The sequence below is a fragment of the Peromyscus leucopus genome, chromosome 10 (assembly GCF_004664715.2).
Source record: "Peromyscus leucopus breed LL Stock chromosome 10, UCI_PerLeu_2.1, whole genome shotgun sequence".
In the NCBI taxonomy this organism is placed as follows: Eukaryota; Metazoa; Chordata; class Mammalia; order Rodentia; family Cricetidae; genus Peromyscus; species Peromyscus leucopus.
In genome coordinates this window covers 93,511,202-93,524,602 of record NC_051071.1, presented here as the reverse complement: position 1 = coordinate 93,524,602, position 13,401 = coordinate 93,511,202, and the positions used below count along the sequence as shown (strand labels likewise).

General features: G+C 53.7%; 1 protein-coding gene across 3 annotated transcripts; it reads right to left on the bottom strand.

Moving 5' to 3' along the window:
* Positions 1-1,029: 1,029 nt before the first annotated feature.
* On the bottom strand, positions 1,030-13,401 carry Fgfrl1 (fibroblast growth factor receptor like 1). 3 transcript variants are annotated; one of them, XM_037209306.1, is made up of 7 exons: positions 13,290-13,401; positions 13,006-13,098; positions 4,402-4,674; positions 3,219-3,299; positions 2,825-3,109; positions 2,392-2,745; positions 1,030-2,174 (listed from the first exon to the last, which is right to left on the bottom strand). In XM_037209306.1, the coding sequence occupies exons 2-7, from the start codon at positions 13,082-13,084 to the stop codon at positions 1,645-1,647; spliced, it is 1,602 nt and encodes a 533-aa protein (XP_037065201.1). In that variant the 5' UTR covers positions 13,085-13,098; positions 13,290-13,401; the 3' UTR covers positions 1,030-1,644. The 3 variants fall into 3 exon arrangements, with proteins under 3 accessions (XP_037065201.1, XP_037065202.1, XP_037065203.1); XM_037209307.1 differs by lacking the exons at positions 13,006-13,098; positions 13,290-13,401 and adding an exon at positions 11,883-11,904; XM_037209308.1 differs by lacking the exons at positions 13,006-13,098; positions 13,290-13,401 and adding an exon at positions 10,763-11,137.

The following is a 13,401-nucleotide window of genomic DNA, read 5'->3' as shown; positions in this document are numbered from 1 at the left end:
AGGTGACTACTCTCAGGGGGAAGCTTAGAACCATGGCAAGACCTTTGCACCAATACATTGCTGGATTGTGCATGTGGAATCTTCGTGTGTGCATGCATGTGATTAGACTAGAGACCGAATTGATTTCCCACACACTGGACAAGCACTCTACTACTGCAATATATGCCCAGTCCTCTGTCTTAGGGAGCTCTGAAACTGGGGTAGACAGATATCCCAGCCTCCAAAATGGCTAGGTGAACAGGAGTCTCAGTTTCCCTGACTGAAAAGAACAGCTGCCACTGGGTGTGGCGGCGCACGCCTCTTTAATCCCAGCACTTGAGAGGCAGAGATAGGTGGATCTTTGTTGAGTTTGAAGCCAACCTGGTCTACAAAGCGAGTTCCAGGACAGCCAGAGCTATTACACAGAGGAGAAACCCTGAATCGAAAAACAAAACAACAACAAAAACAACTGCCACACATATCACCACACGAGTACCTGGGAGAGCACTCAGATGGAGTCCCAAGAACAGAAGTTACTGTGACCTGGGCCTGGCCCTACCCCAGCTCTAAGCATAAAGCCACATAAAACGGAACAACAAAAATTGGTTCCCCACTAAGGGCAGGGGCATGCACAGAACAGAGGTGACAGCACTCAGCCAGATGTGTGGAGCACCACTCTGAACAGACCCCAGAGTGGTGGGAACACACTTCACACCACCGGTTGCAGCCACTCCTGGTACACCATGAGGCTCAGAAATCCAAGGTCTCATAGAAGACAAAGCCTGAGAAACCCCAAGCCTGAGGCCTAGGAAATGCAAGGCAGGAGCTTATCTAGAGGGAAGGCACACAGGCACATCATCAGCACATGTATACATGCAAGCTAACATATACATGCACACACATACACACACACAAACACACACACACACACACACACACACACACACACACACACACACCAGTAAATATATGTAATTAGACACAAATAGAGCACATGTGTGTGCTCACTGGCAAATACACATAGGCCAACCGCAGGTAAAAACACCAGAATGAAAAAAAAGAGGCACTTTCTTGTTTAACAAAATAAATTAAATATACGAGGCTTCAGCCCAAACTCTATATAAAATTACAGAGGCCAGGCAGCCATGGACAGTGAGGATACCCAATGTAACCACAAGGTCAGGCAGGTCCCAGGCCCCAGGGCAGGCCAGAGTTCCTGTGTCCCAGCCATCCTTACATCATTATTAATATTATTTTACTTCTTAAATATAAATATCGAGGCCCTTCTCTCTAGCAAAGGGAGGGTGGCTCAAACCTCCAGGCATGGTCACACTGCTCACCCCACCTAGGTTGCTAGTAGACTCCTGGACACCCAGCATACACAGAGGCAAAAGTAGCCACCAAGGCCAGGCAGGGACACAGGTGGTCAGAGGTGGGGGAGTAGCCATGACCACTAAGACATGAGGGAGATTCCTTCAACTAGCCATCACTACATGTCACTGCAAAGGCACACAACAAATCCTCCTGAAGGCTTCTCAGGTTGTGCGTGCACATGAGCACACATTCGCATTTGTAAATGTTTGTTTGTGGGTTTGGCTGGGTGTGTGTTCATCTGGCAGTACATACATCTATATGGCCAAATATGTGAGCGCCTACCACAGGGCCCTAGGATATTCTTCCTCCATTGCTTTCAATCCTCCCAACCTGTTGTCTTGGCCCCCATATGCCTACTTCAGGGCACAGTGCTTGGAGATTTGCTGCATTTAGCACTGATAGTGGACATGCTGGTGCTGGTGAACCTTGCCCTCCGCATGAGAGAGTGTGTGTGCATGTGTGTGTGTGCGTGTGTGTGTGCACATCTGTGTACAGCTTGGGGTACAGCTTGGGGCCAGCAGCTGAGCCAGAGGCCAGGATGTGCTGGGGGGGCATGGTGGCTCCATGCTCCTCACACAGGCCCACAGCTAATGAGGACAGGTCTTTGTCCCCACTGCGGTCTCGGGATGCCCCTGGGGGACGATGCCCAGGCACAGGGAGCGTAGGTGCAGGGGCACATGGCTTCTTCTTGGCCTGGCAAAGCCAGAGCAGCACAGTGCCAAGGATGAAGACAGCACCAGCCGGGATACCGATCACCACAGGCCACGGCAGGCTTGTGGTTGAGGATGAAGGAGCCACAGGAGGCCCTGGAGGTTTGGGGTCTGCAAGAGAGAACAAGGAAAAGAGTAGGGAAGGGAATGTCAGTACACTAATGAGACAACCACGCCAAGTGTGACTCCCCATGAGGCAAGGAAGACCCACAAGAAAGGGAAAAGGATAGGGAGCCCCCACCTGGAGTTGGACACTGGAGACCCCCAGGACAGCCCAAACCAATGGTAGGGACTGAGAGTGAGCAGGGGGTGGGCAGCCCATACACACCTGGTAATACAGTGAGGAAGGCACTACGAAAACTGTAGCCCATGGTGTTTGCACCCAGGCAGATATACATGCCAGCGTCATCCTGGCGGGCCCGAGAGATGAGCAGCTTGTTGAGGTAGGAGCCATCAGGCCGTGACCACACATCACCCGTGGGCAATACCACAAACTTCTGGCCACCCACATCAATAGTGGAGTTGTGGCGACCCTCAGAGCCATACTCCACCCGCTTTAGCCACTGGATCACAGGCTTCACATCACTGCGAACCTTGCACTGGAAGGACGTTGTCCCACCAAAGTCCACTGTTGTATTCACAGGGTGTGTCCCTGTGAGCACAGGCTTGGAGCGGGTCCTCTCTATGGCAGGGACAAACAAACATGTCAGCAGAGTTCTAGGCACCACAGGCCCTTGTCCTCCCCCAGACCCGCCACTCACGGATTACATCCACTTTGTAGGTGGCATTGATGGCACCGGCCCGGTTGGAGACGCGACATGTGTACTTGCCACTGTCTTCAGGCCTCAGGTTCTTCAAGCTCAGCGTCCACTTCTTCTTCCTATGCTCACTGGCCTCTGGCCGTGCCAAGGTCTGGTCATCCTTCATCCACATGATGTCTGGCCGTGGGTGCCCACTGGCCACACACTTGAGCCGCACAGAGCTACCTACAGGCCGTGCGATCACTCGGCGCCTCATCTTGGAGGGCTGCGTGAAGCGAGGCCGTGCTGTGGGGCAGGGCAGCATCAAGGTCAGTGGGAAAGGATATGTGAGGATGCCAGGAGGATGGTCACTGCCCTATTCCAAGCACAAAGAGTCTCCCTACCCCATACATACCCCACTGCTGGCTGGCTGGGTCCTCCTGGCCCCCAGAAGAGCCACCTGGCCCAGGGCTCTCCTTCCCTGGATTGACATCATCTGTAGAGAAACATGTCATAAGGAGGCCAGGTGAGGGGTGCAGGGGAGCAGCTAACCAGTGCCCAGCATGGCCTGGCTGAGACAGCCCTAGAACCCAAGCAAAGGCCATGGACACACCCACATGTCAGGATTCAGGGACAGCTGGGCAGTGGCTGCCTGCCAGCCCCCTCCCTGGGTGCAGGTGACCCTGACAGGCATGGTGGGACTGGAGAGCCACCCCCCACCCTGGCTCCGGGGGGTCTGCAAGGCCTGGGAGGAGGGGGCCAGGCCCAGCCAGCAGCTGCAGTAACCCTAGCCCACATCAAGGGGCCGAATGCTTGGTGCAGAGACATGGCTTACATACCGCCTGGTCATCATCCTCTTTGAAAGGATGGGGGTAGGGAGGGTGGACAGCCGCAATATTCCCATTCCAACCCCTGAGAAGGCCTTGGGGCCTGTACTGGGCTGTGATGAGGGGGGCAGGGTGTGATAAGGAATGTCCCCTTGCTGCCCTATGACAGCCGCCTCTTCCACCCAATTCGAGACCAAGGACCAGGCCGTCCCAGGCCACTACCTTAGACCTCCACTGCAAAGAGAGTCAGCCTGGCCCAGGGCCCCACACTACAGAGCCCAGCAAAGAAGGTGGGCCATGCCTGCTACCAATGTATGGAGGGTGTGTCACCAAAGACGCCTGCCCATTCCCTACCGACTGGGCACCAGGGACAGAAGAGAACAGAGGCCATTCACTTCTTGCGGCCCCTCTGAACTCTGAAATCTGAGCCTCAAAGTTATGGCTGCCAAAGCTTGCCCTGCCAAGTCCTCACCCGACTCCACCCTACCCACCCAGCAACTCTTCTGTGGAACCACTGCCCGAGTCCCCACACTCTATCCATCTCTACCATCCATAAGGAAAGGCCAAAGGCTGGCCTAGTGACAGGGGGCCTAGGCTGCCCTAGGGCCCAGGCTGGGAATGGGGACAGGACCTACTGGATCCTGTCTATGTCTAGGTGGATCTGGTGCAGGCTGAACAAACAGGGTGGAAGAATCCAGGTGTATCTGCTGTACACCTTATGTCCAGTCAATACTGGCCCCACCATAACCTCTGACCCACGAACCAACTGACCCATAATGATGAGAGTGTAGTTGACGCTGAGGCTGCCAAAGCCGTTGGTGGCCTTGCACACATAAACACCGGCATCCTCGGCCTCCACCTCCTTCACCTTCAGCCCCTGGGGCAGCACGCGGAAGCGACTCCAGCCACTGTGGATTGTGCGGCCATCTTTGGTCCACATGGTCAATGGTGGTGGGTCCCCCTCCACCGGGCACTGTAGCCGAACAGTGCGGCCTAGGCGGGCCACCTGCCGTGAGACCACCTTGTCTGCCATTCTTGGGGGTCCTGCAGGAGTTAAAGGGCTTGGTTGGGGAAACACATGAGGGAAGCAAAGGTCTGACACCGGTGCTGGGAACCCAACCTGGACCCCACTAAGGAAGTCTGTTTGGTATGGCAGAGTAGGCCCCAAACATGAACCCTACTTCCCAACCACAGTAGTCAGGTCCAACACATCCCATTGTGTCAGTCCCAAGCACCTTGCTGTGAATCACCATAGCAGGCAACCTCCCTGAGAAGTTAGATGGAGAGGCCAGAGGGGTCAGGACACAGCCTAAGTCAATAACACTTACAAGTTCAAACCAAGAAAACAGAGCCATCCCTTTGTCTCACCAGAGAGAACTACATGTTCCCTGGTCAGAAAGGAGGGGACCACATGAACAGGACAGCAGGATGGGCTTCTGGCTATAGTCTTTTTCTGCACACACAGCCTCATAGGATGTCTTACATTCTTGCTGCACATAGTGCAAGGGACAGCCACCTTACACCTGTTTCAGATAGAAATGGGTCAGCAGGAGCAACCACACAGAATAGCCAGGTGTGCATCTGCCAGCACTCACTGCCATATATGCCCATCAATGAGGACAGATGCGCATGCACCCACACATGAACTGGCTGTCCTACTTGTGTGCTCTGTATCTGCGTTCATGGACAGAATCTGCTCTGGGATGTCAGGCAGCCCCAGGAGCCCTGGCCTGCCAAGTGGCTGGACCTCACAGGTACATAATCCCAAAACCATGGGATCAGAGGACAAGTGTCCAGAGGGTCAGAGCTTAAGAGCTGCCTGGGATACACAAGGTGAGCAAGGGCTGGGCACAGATCCTCGGTACCTTAGCTGGATTCCATTCAGGGAACCTGCTTCATAAAGAAGAACCCACTGGGTCCTGTCCATGTGGGTGACAGCACCTAGTCATACATGGGAGGTAGTCTGACCTTAAGAGATAGCCCCCCAACAGGATGTTCACAGGAGGGTCCCATAGCAGAGGCTCAAGTCCCACAAGTCAAGACAACCATCCCAGAAAAAGCCAATTCCTGGGACCCACAACTTTAGCCATCAGAAACATACTCCCAACCTCACCAACCCACACCAAGTTTTCCTCAGCCTCAACCATCAAGGTATCTCTGGACTGGAGTGCAGGGACAGGAGTGTGACTGGGTGTAGCAGGTAGAAAGTGACCACCTAGCTGGGAGGATGAGTACAGAGTACACAGAGCCTGCAGGTATCAGAAAGGTGTAGGGCTGAAGGAAAAGTGCTCTCACGAGGGAGGGTGAGCTGGTGGGAACCGCATCAGAGACTGTCCCAGGGTCACCTCTGAATAAAGAGAGGCATCCACAGTCTCCTAGACCACCCACATGTCACATCTCTAATCTGTTAGTAAGAGGCATCTGCCCAGCACATCAACCAGTTCTATTGAGGATGATCCTGGGAAGAGAAAGCAAGGTCAGCTGAGCACAATGGTGACACGGGCAGTCTGTGCCATCTCAGTGTGATGCTGCACAGGGCCTGGGGGCACATGAGTTTTTATAATCAGCTGGTACTTCTTCAGCATGCAATTACCCCTAGCTATGTGGCTACCTTCAGCCCAGGTGTGCTTCTGTGAGTGTTTTCAGACTCCCAGGGGCTGCTTTCCAACTTCCTATGGTACATCTACCTCTTAGGGCCCACCCTGAAGTACTAAGGTGGGCTCTAAGGAGGCAGAAGAATCGTCAGCCCCAGGGGAGGGGGCCAGATCTCCTAGTGAAACTCTCAGGGTATCATTCCTGCTCAATGAGGCAAAGAGCTATGGACGAATAGGTCCTGTCACACTTCTACTTATATCCACACTACACAAACCCTTTCCCATTTTTCTGAGACCCTGTTCTCCAAGCCCCATCTCCCCTTATACTCAGTTCCCCTCATCCCTGCCCTAGGCCTGAAGCTGCTACCAACTGAGATCTCAACATCAGCCCTCTTCCTCACCTTTCTTCATGGCTCCCTCTGGAAAGAGAAAGAGCAGAGATGGGAAGAAGGCTGTCAGCCCACCTCTCCTTTAATCTGTTCTGTCCATAGACCACCTAAGGAAGCAGGGCAATGCAAGTATTATTGTTTCAAGGTTCTCCTCCTGCATCCAGCTTACAGTGTTAGAGGTTCCTGGGACCTCAGCACATGGGCCTTCTGAGATCCCCTCCCTATACCTTCATAGGTCCCAGCCCCATTCCCAAGCAAACTCTGCCCACCATCTGTCACTGTCTGAAATCTCACCATTCACAGTGCCTCCCACACTTCAGGTCAATGAGAAACTGGTCAAAGCCCTGCCTGGCCTCATGATCCCAATCAATCTGGTATCTGGGGCCTCCCAGACAGACTCATATATGCAAGCATATACACATACATTCAGTTGCCTAGAGGTGTTTGGAGGCATACCTGGGGAATGCCTAATGGCCAGACTAATCTATCACCCCACACCACACAGAAAGTACTACCCCTCCTGGCCTCAGACAGAGGGAGTGAAGACTACAAGAGGGGGCACTCAGAGGCAGGAGCCCTGCTATGACCACTGCTGAGGGATAGGGCTTAAGTGATCACCAGATGGCCGGAAGCTTGGTCCTTGGGGCCTGCCTGCACATACTGCTGGGGGACAAGCTGGCAACATGCCGGCTGGAGGAGCCAGCCTTATCCTAAAGCAAACAGTACCCTGCTAGCCCTGCCCCCACCTGGGTTCCACTATACCCACTGTGGGGTTGAGCCTCTTGGCTTGTTATAGAGACCCACATATGGACCCTGTCCTCAGGAGAAAGCCCAGCCCCTAGAATTCTGGGAATCTGGGCCATGATATAGCCATCTATATTTAACTCAGGAAACACAGCCCCCTTTGTTCTACCTGGACAGCCATCCACCCTACTTAGCCAGTGAGGAAACTAAGGACTTGAAGCTCAACAGCAATGGGGCATCACCTCCCCAAACTCTGCCTTAGGACTGCTGTAGAGGTCAGTTCTGGGCAGAGGCTGGGCCTAATGGCTGTGCCTGAACTTCCAAAAGGGCTTGTCTGACCATTCCACCCAGGCTGGCTCCTTCAGAAATCCAAAGAATCTGAGAAAGCCCAACACAGACTGGATCCTGATGGCTGGAGGTAGGTGAACACAGATAAATTGAAGGTGGATTTGTCCTTGCTCCTCTGATAGGTAAAATGGAGACCAAATATTGGGGTCATGGGATCTTTTCACAACCTGAAGACCCCAGGCCAAGGAGGAAGGTATATCAGCTTTTGGTCTCTCCATAACTTCTACAGCCAAGGCAGCAATGTCCATACCTCTGAAAAACTCATACAGCCCCAGCCAGGTCAAACTAAACATTAATACAAGAGGGGACAGCATGGAGACCTTCTGAAGGAGGCACAGTCTGTGTAGAAGTTCTTAGCCTCAAGGATGACACTGAAGGTCAGTGTCAGGTCTAGATGCCAGGCTAGGGACTCAAGGGGGAAATGAACAGACACTGCTGAAAGCTGGGGCTCCAGGCCTGTTGACCTGAACTCCTCTCCTCAAAGGACTAGTCTAGGCACCACCTATCAACTGACCCTGGACAAAGTAAGAGTGTGACATGTAAGAACCATCTGGACAGCTCAAGCCTAGCTTGGCCCTGGTGAGCCCTGCATGGCCCTAGGAATTTCCAATCTGAAAGGAATTCTCTGGCCAGGCAGTGAGCTTGGCTATGGGGTTGGGTCAGCTAGCTCAGAGTGAATCTCTTTATGGAGATACAACGTGGTTGAGTAGAAGACTCAGAGGATGGTGTGATGAGCCTCAACCACAGAGGAATGGAATAGGCTCACCTAGCCCTCCACTTTGCTCCAAGAGCCTGGAGGGGTTATAGTAAGAGCCAACCCATGTGGGACCCCAAGGCACCTGTCCAGTGATGATGGACCTACCAAGTAATGAGCACACCCCCACCAAGGCACTGCCCTGGCCCCTGGCTATGAGGACATATATCCCACAATACAGCTGGAGCCCCAGGACAGGGACAGGTAAGAAATTCAGAGACAGTCCTCTAGGGCCAGCACATACTAGGAGGCCAAAGCCCAGGAAATAGTAGAGATGCCCCTCAAGAAAAAGAGCACAGGTGACAGTCACAAAGTCCAGCTGCCCATTAGGTGTTCAGGGCCAGGTTCTGTCTTGTCTTGAGGCCAAGATCCTTGAAGGTATATAACTGCATGGAGACACACACACATCACACACACACACACACACACACACACACACACACACACACACAAACCATACATGCACATTTGCACATTTATGGCCAGTAACATACAGGCCCATTGTCGTGACAGGAGTAAGGCTTAGCAAAAAACTGAGGGCACCCAAGGGCCAGACCCATAGGCTCTGCAGTAAGATTGGCAAGACCCAGGTAGGTGGCTATCCTAGAAATCAGGCCATCTAGGCACCCCAAAAAGACATCATGTTCCAGCAAGCTAGCCAGCAGGATGTGGGAAGGGGGTTCTCTGGGGGCACTGCCTGGTCCCCTGGGTCTGCACCTCTTTCTGGAATACCTCAGCTGCCACATCTGTACATTGCTAGTTCCTAGACACTCTCTGACCCACCAAGACCACATACAGTAGCATGGGTATCATTAGTTAAGGTCACCACCCTATAGGAACCACATACACACCATCCATAGAAGGTGAATGCCTCAGGATCCACTAAGGGGGACTCACCTAGACACCCAGCCCTTGACCCTCTTCTTACAAACATTAGTTTGGTGGGCAATAGTCTAGCTTCAAGTTAGGGCAACCAGAGGGCTCCCATCCCTAAACAAGGCCTGACTCTGATCCTGGAAGCCCCTGATACCTCAAAAACTGTCAATAAGTCTATTTCCGGAAACCAAAGCTGCGAGGCAGAGGTCAGGTGTTAAGGCAATGTGCCACCTAGCCCCTACAAAGACTGAAGGGTTGTTGGGACAGCCTAAACCAAATAGTCCAGGCAAACCCATCCAAAACCCACAGCACTGCTGACAAAGAGACTTCTTCGGGTCAGAACTGAGGGTGTTGAGAGCTCCCCAGGGGTCCCAGTTGCCTGCAGCAATATGTGGCACAGAGCCTCAGCCCAAATCACACTGCTACCATCAGAAGCTAAACAGTAGGCTGCAAGGAGTATGGGGGCAGCTCAGTAGAAGGCTCTGGCCTTGTGGCCCTGGACAAGAAACCCAAGTTCCCTGAGGGGCACCCTGGACTGTCATCAAGGGCTGGAACCTTCCATTGCTGCCCAGCCCCACACCTGAGTCAGAACAGCAGCTGGCTCTCTTCCCACCCACTGCTGAAGGCACCACCAAATAGCTCTCCAGGCCCTTGGCAGCCCATACAAATCTCTCAGGAAATAAACTCCTGGTGGAAAGAGGGGTTGTACTTCCTGCTCAGGGGGAAGCTCTTTCTTTTAACAGCTGCCCAATGGCATACACCTTCTATCTACTTCTCTTAGGTCTATCTAGCCCACACTCCCCATGAGCCTACTCTGTCTATACCCCAGCCTGAGGTTCTAGCCCCCACCCAACCCCACTCCCAGCAACCCCCTGATCTCCTCCTTGAGATATAGGCAGGAGTACTGGTCAGAAGAGCAGGTAGCAGGCAGAGGAGAGTGTCAATGAAGTATGGGAACAGGGCTTAGACGCATCTTAACCCCTTTGTATTCTGGAGTCACCACATTAAGACAAAATGAGAGAGAAGAGGCCACCATGGGCCAAGCATCCGGCCCTAGCTATACAGAGGGCAGATGGCCAGTAGGGGGAGCAGGGCTGTTGGGCCACAGCCAACTGCCCCCGGCACTACCAGCAAAGACTGAGCCAGGGCCAGGAAAGCCAGAGACTAGAGGCCTCTGCTAGGGAAAAACCAACATTTCCCTAGTAGGGGCCACAGTACAGGGCAGGCGGAGTGAAAGGCAACTCTGAGAGCCCAGAGGCTCATTGATCCTGCACAAAGGATAAAGGAGCCTGTGGTTGGTATTTCCAGGCCTAGCTAAAGGCGACTTTGTTCACAGCTCCCTCCCCACCCCCAGGGGGACAGTGATTTATTTTCCCTTCCAGGAATAGGGCCCCAGATGTGAATGGGAGGCTGGCCCACATCCCTACCTCACAGGGGCTAGGCCTGGCTTCCGAACATCCACCTCACTCCAGCCACACTCTGATCAGCCACAGCCTGTGAAAAATAGAGGCCTCCTACAGCCTGGTTAAAAGTCAGGGTCAGCCTCCACACAAATGGTCAGTCATCATCTCCTAAGCATCACACATCCTTCTTCTCCATACACAGTGCTCTAGGCAAATTGCTGAGACTATGCTGCCCCTGCAGCTGTGGCAGGCACTCTAACTGTTGATCAAGGCCCAGCTCACTCCAAACGCAAGGCTGGGTCCAAAAGACAGGAGAGAAACCTGTGCTGGCTGCTCAGAGACTGATCCTGGAGCCATCCTTATAAAAGCTCAGAGGTGCCATTTCTCAGAAGGCCCTACACTGCAGACTTATCTTTGAGAATGGTATTCACTGTGAGAAATACAACAGAGTAAACCAAAACTTATCTTTCTCTAAGTTTGGGGGGAAATATCTTAAGGCAAATTGACCAACGTTGTGAAACTTTGGGCAAAGGGGAACTTTTAAAATATGATCTGAATCTAGAGATGTACGGATTCCAATAACTGTGACACCCCAGGGAAATGACTTTCAAAACAGCCCAAACTCTACATGCAGTTCTCTGGCCCAACTTAAGATCAAAATTGGGCCTACTCACGGAAGAACCACTAGAGAAGGAATGCATTTGGAATAACTTTGCCCCTCCGGTCCAGATTGTGCCTGAAGGAAGAAGTCAGCATAATTCAGGAAACGCCATTCTTCCACTCCAACCACAGGGTCCTTGCCCTTGAAAGGCAGTTCTTTCCAACTTCCTAGTGCTGGCCAGAGGCCTCACTAGCACAGCCAGGGCTAGATATAAGGCTCAGTCCAAAGGCTGTCGCCAAGGGAGACGAAGGCAGAAGTGGTGGCCCCTCTAGGGCCATCAGCAAAAAGGTAGGGTGCTGCTTGTCCACTGCCACCCATCAGTCAGCCTTAGGGTCCCATCCAGTGATCATGGCAGAGCAGAGCCCCTGAGTCTCCCTGGCTGAGCAGCCAAAGAAGAGGCAGGTGCAGAGATGGGAGTTATCCAAACAGATAAAAGAGCAATCAAAGACTGGACCACCGGTTGGGGGTGAAGAGACAACTTACTCAGCATGGCCCAAGCGCCTACATGCCCAAGACACTGTCCAGCCCAGCTGTGCCTGGACAGCCCCCACCCTCCAGCCTGCCAGTCCCCAAGCAGAAGGGGGGGTTATAGTGGCATAAGGCCCACCTGGGCCGCCGCCTACGGCCCAACACCAAACGTGGCCATATAAGGCCAGGTTGGGCTCAGTGCGCCCGCGCTGGTGGCGGGGGGAGGAGATGCGAAGCCTCAGAGGACTGGTGGACAGAGCAAGGACAATCCTGAATGGTCAACACACCCAAAGGGCCCGCCTGGCCATGAGTCCTGCCTAACCATGCCCCGTGACACTGGAACATGGTGGGCAAAAATCCACGGGCACGTATCACTCATCAGCTACGGATGCCCTTTGCCAGGGCTGGGTCTAGGGCAGAGCTCTCCACAGGACATCAGATGGGTGAGGCTGTATCCAAGCTGTAGTGTGGTGTATGCTGCAACAAAGTGGTGTGTGGCCCTGAGGTCTAATATCTTCAAGTGTCTTCCTCAGAGACCAACCCTCACTGTTCAGTGTTCCCCTCAGCCTCTACACTACGCTACCTGTAATAGATAAGCAAGCCAAGGGTCCAGAGCTGGGTCAGCTGAGGGCTGGATCAGGGTGAGCTCCAATCACCAAAATGCCACCAACATTCTCTATATTCAGCTAGCCACCGTGTGAGTCTCTAAAGGTTCCCAGGGACCTAATCATGTTTTCTGTGGCCACTGAGTCTACTCCCCAAGAGTCTATGAGGTGACCACCTGCCCTCCACCTTAAAGTATGTGTATGCAAGATTGTGTGCATATCCTGAAGGGGACCTAGGTAAGATCACACTTGACCAACAAGTTATGTTGTTCTGGGGCCCTTTAGGTTAGGTGTCAGCCAAGGAGGGTGAGTTGGGGGTACCAGAGTGTGAGCCATGTAACCCCATGAGTTGAGCTGGAGGCATGTGAAGCCAGTAGGACTTCGGGTTAAGGATCAGGAGTGGGGGCCCGCTGCGATGGGGCAAACAAGGAGAGGAGGAGTGTGCCAGGAGGGCACTGTGGCAGGGTTCAGGGCTGGCGGGAAAGGGGCGGCGCTGCTGAGGCCAGAGCGCCAGACTGGGCGCCAGGACTCACCTCGCGCCGCCTCAGCCGACGGGAGGACCCCCAGTAGCAACGGCGGCAGCAGTAGCAGCAGCGCCGGGCTCCGCGTCATCTCGCCGGTCGAACCTGGAGTAGGGACGCGGTCACTGGGAGCTGAAGTGGACGCCGCTCAGGGCTCAGGGCTCAAGCAAGCAAGACCCAGGTCGCGGCCGCAGAGCCAGGGTCCAGCCCCCCTCGGCGCTGAGCTCCAGGCAAAGGAAGCGCGGCGCGTAGACGCTGAGCGTATCAAAGGCAGACAAAGGGTTTACACTAATTACCAGCCGCCCCCGCCGCCCCCTCTCCAAACACCGTCTGGATTCCTGGCGCTTGTAACTCCGGCCCTGCCCGCGGGACACACAACACCAAGCGGCCCCGCAGATAATCGCCTGC

Excerpts from the sequence above, each read along its gene's own strand:
- Fgfrl1 (XM_037209306.1), bottom strand. The coding sequence starts at position 13,084 with ATGACGCGGAGCCCGGCGCTGCTGCTACTGCTGCCGCCGTTGCTACTG. Across the intron at positions 4,675-13,005 it reads GTCGGCTGAGGCGGCGCGAG|GACCCCCAAGAATGGCAGAC; the intron begins GTGAGTCCTGGC and ends TAACTCCTGCAG. Across the intron at positions 3,300-4,401 it reads CTACACTCTCATCATTATGG|ATGATGTCAATCCAGGGAAG; the intron begins GTCAGTTGGTTC and ends GTTTCTCTACAG.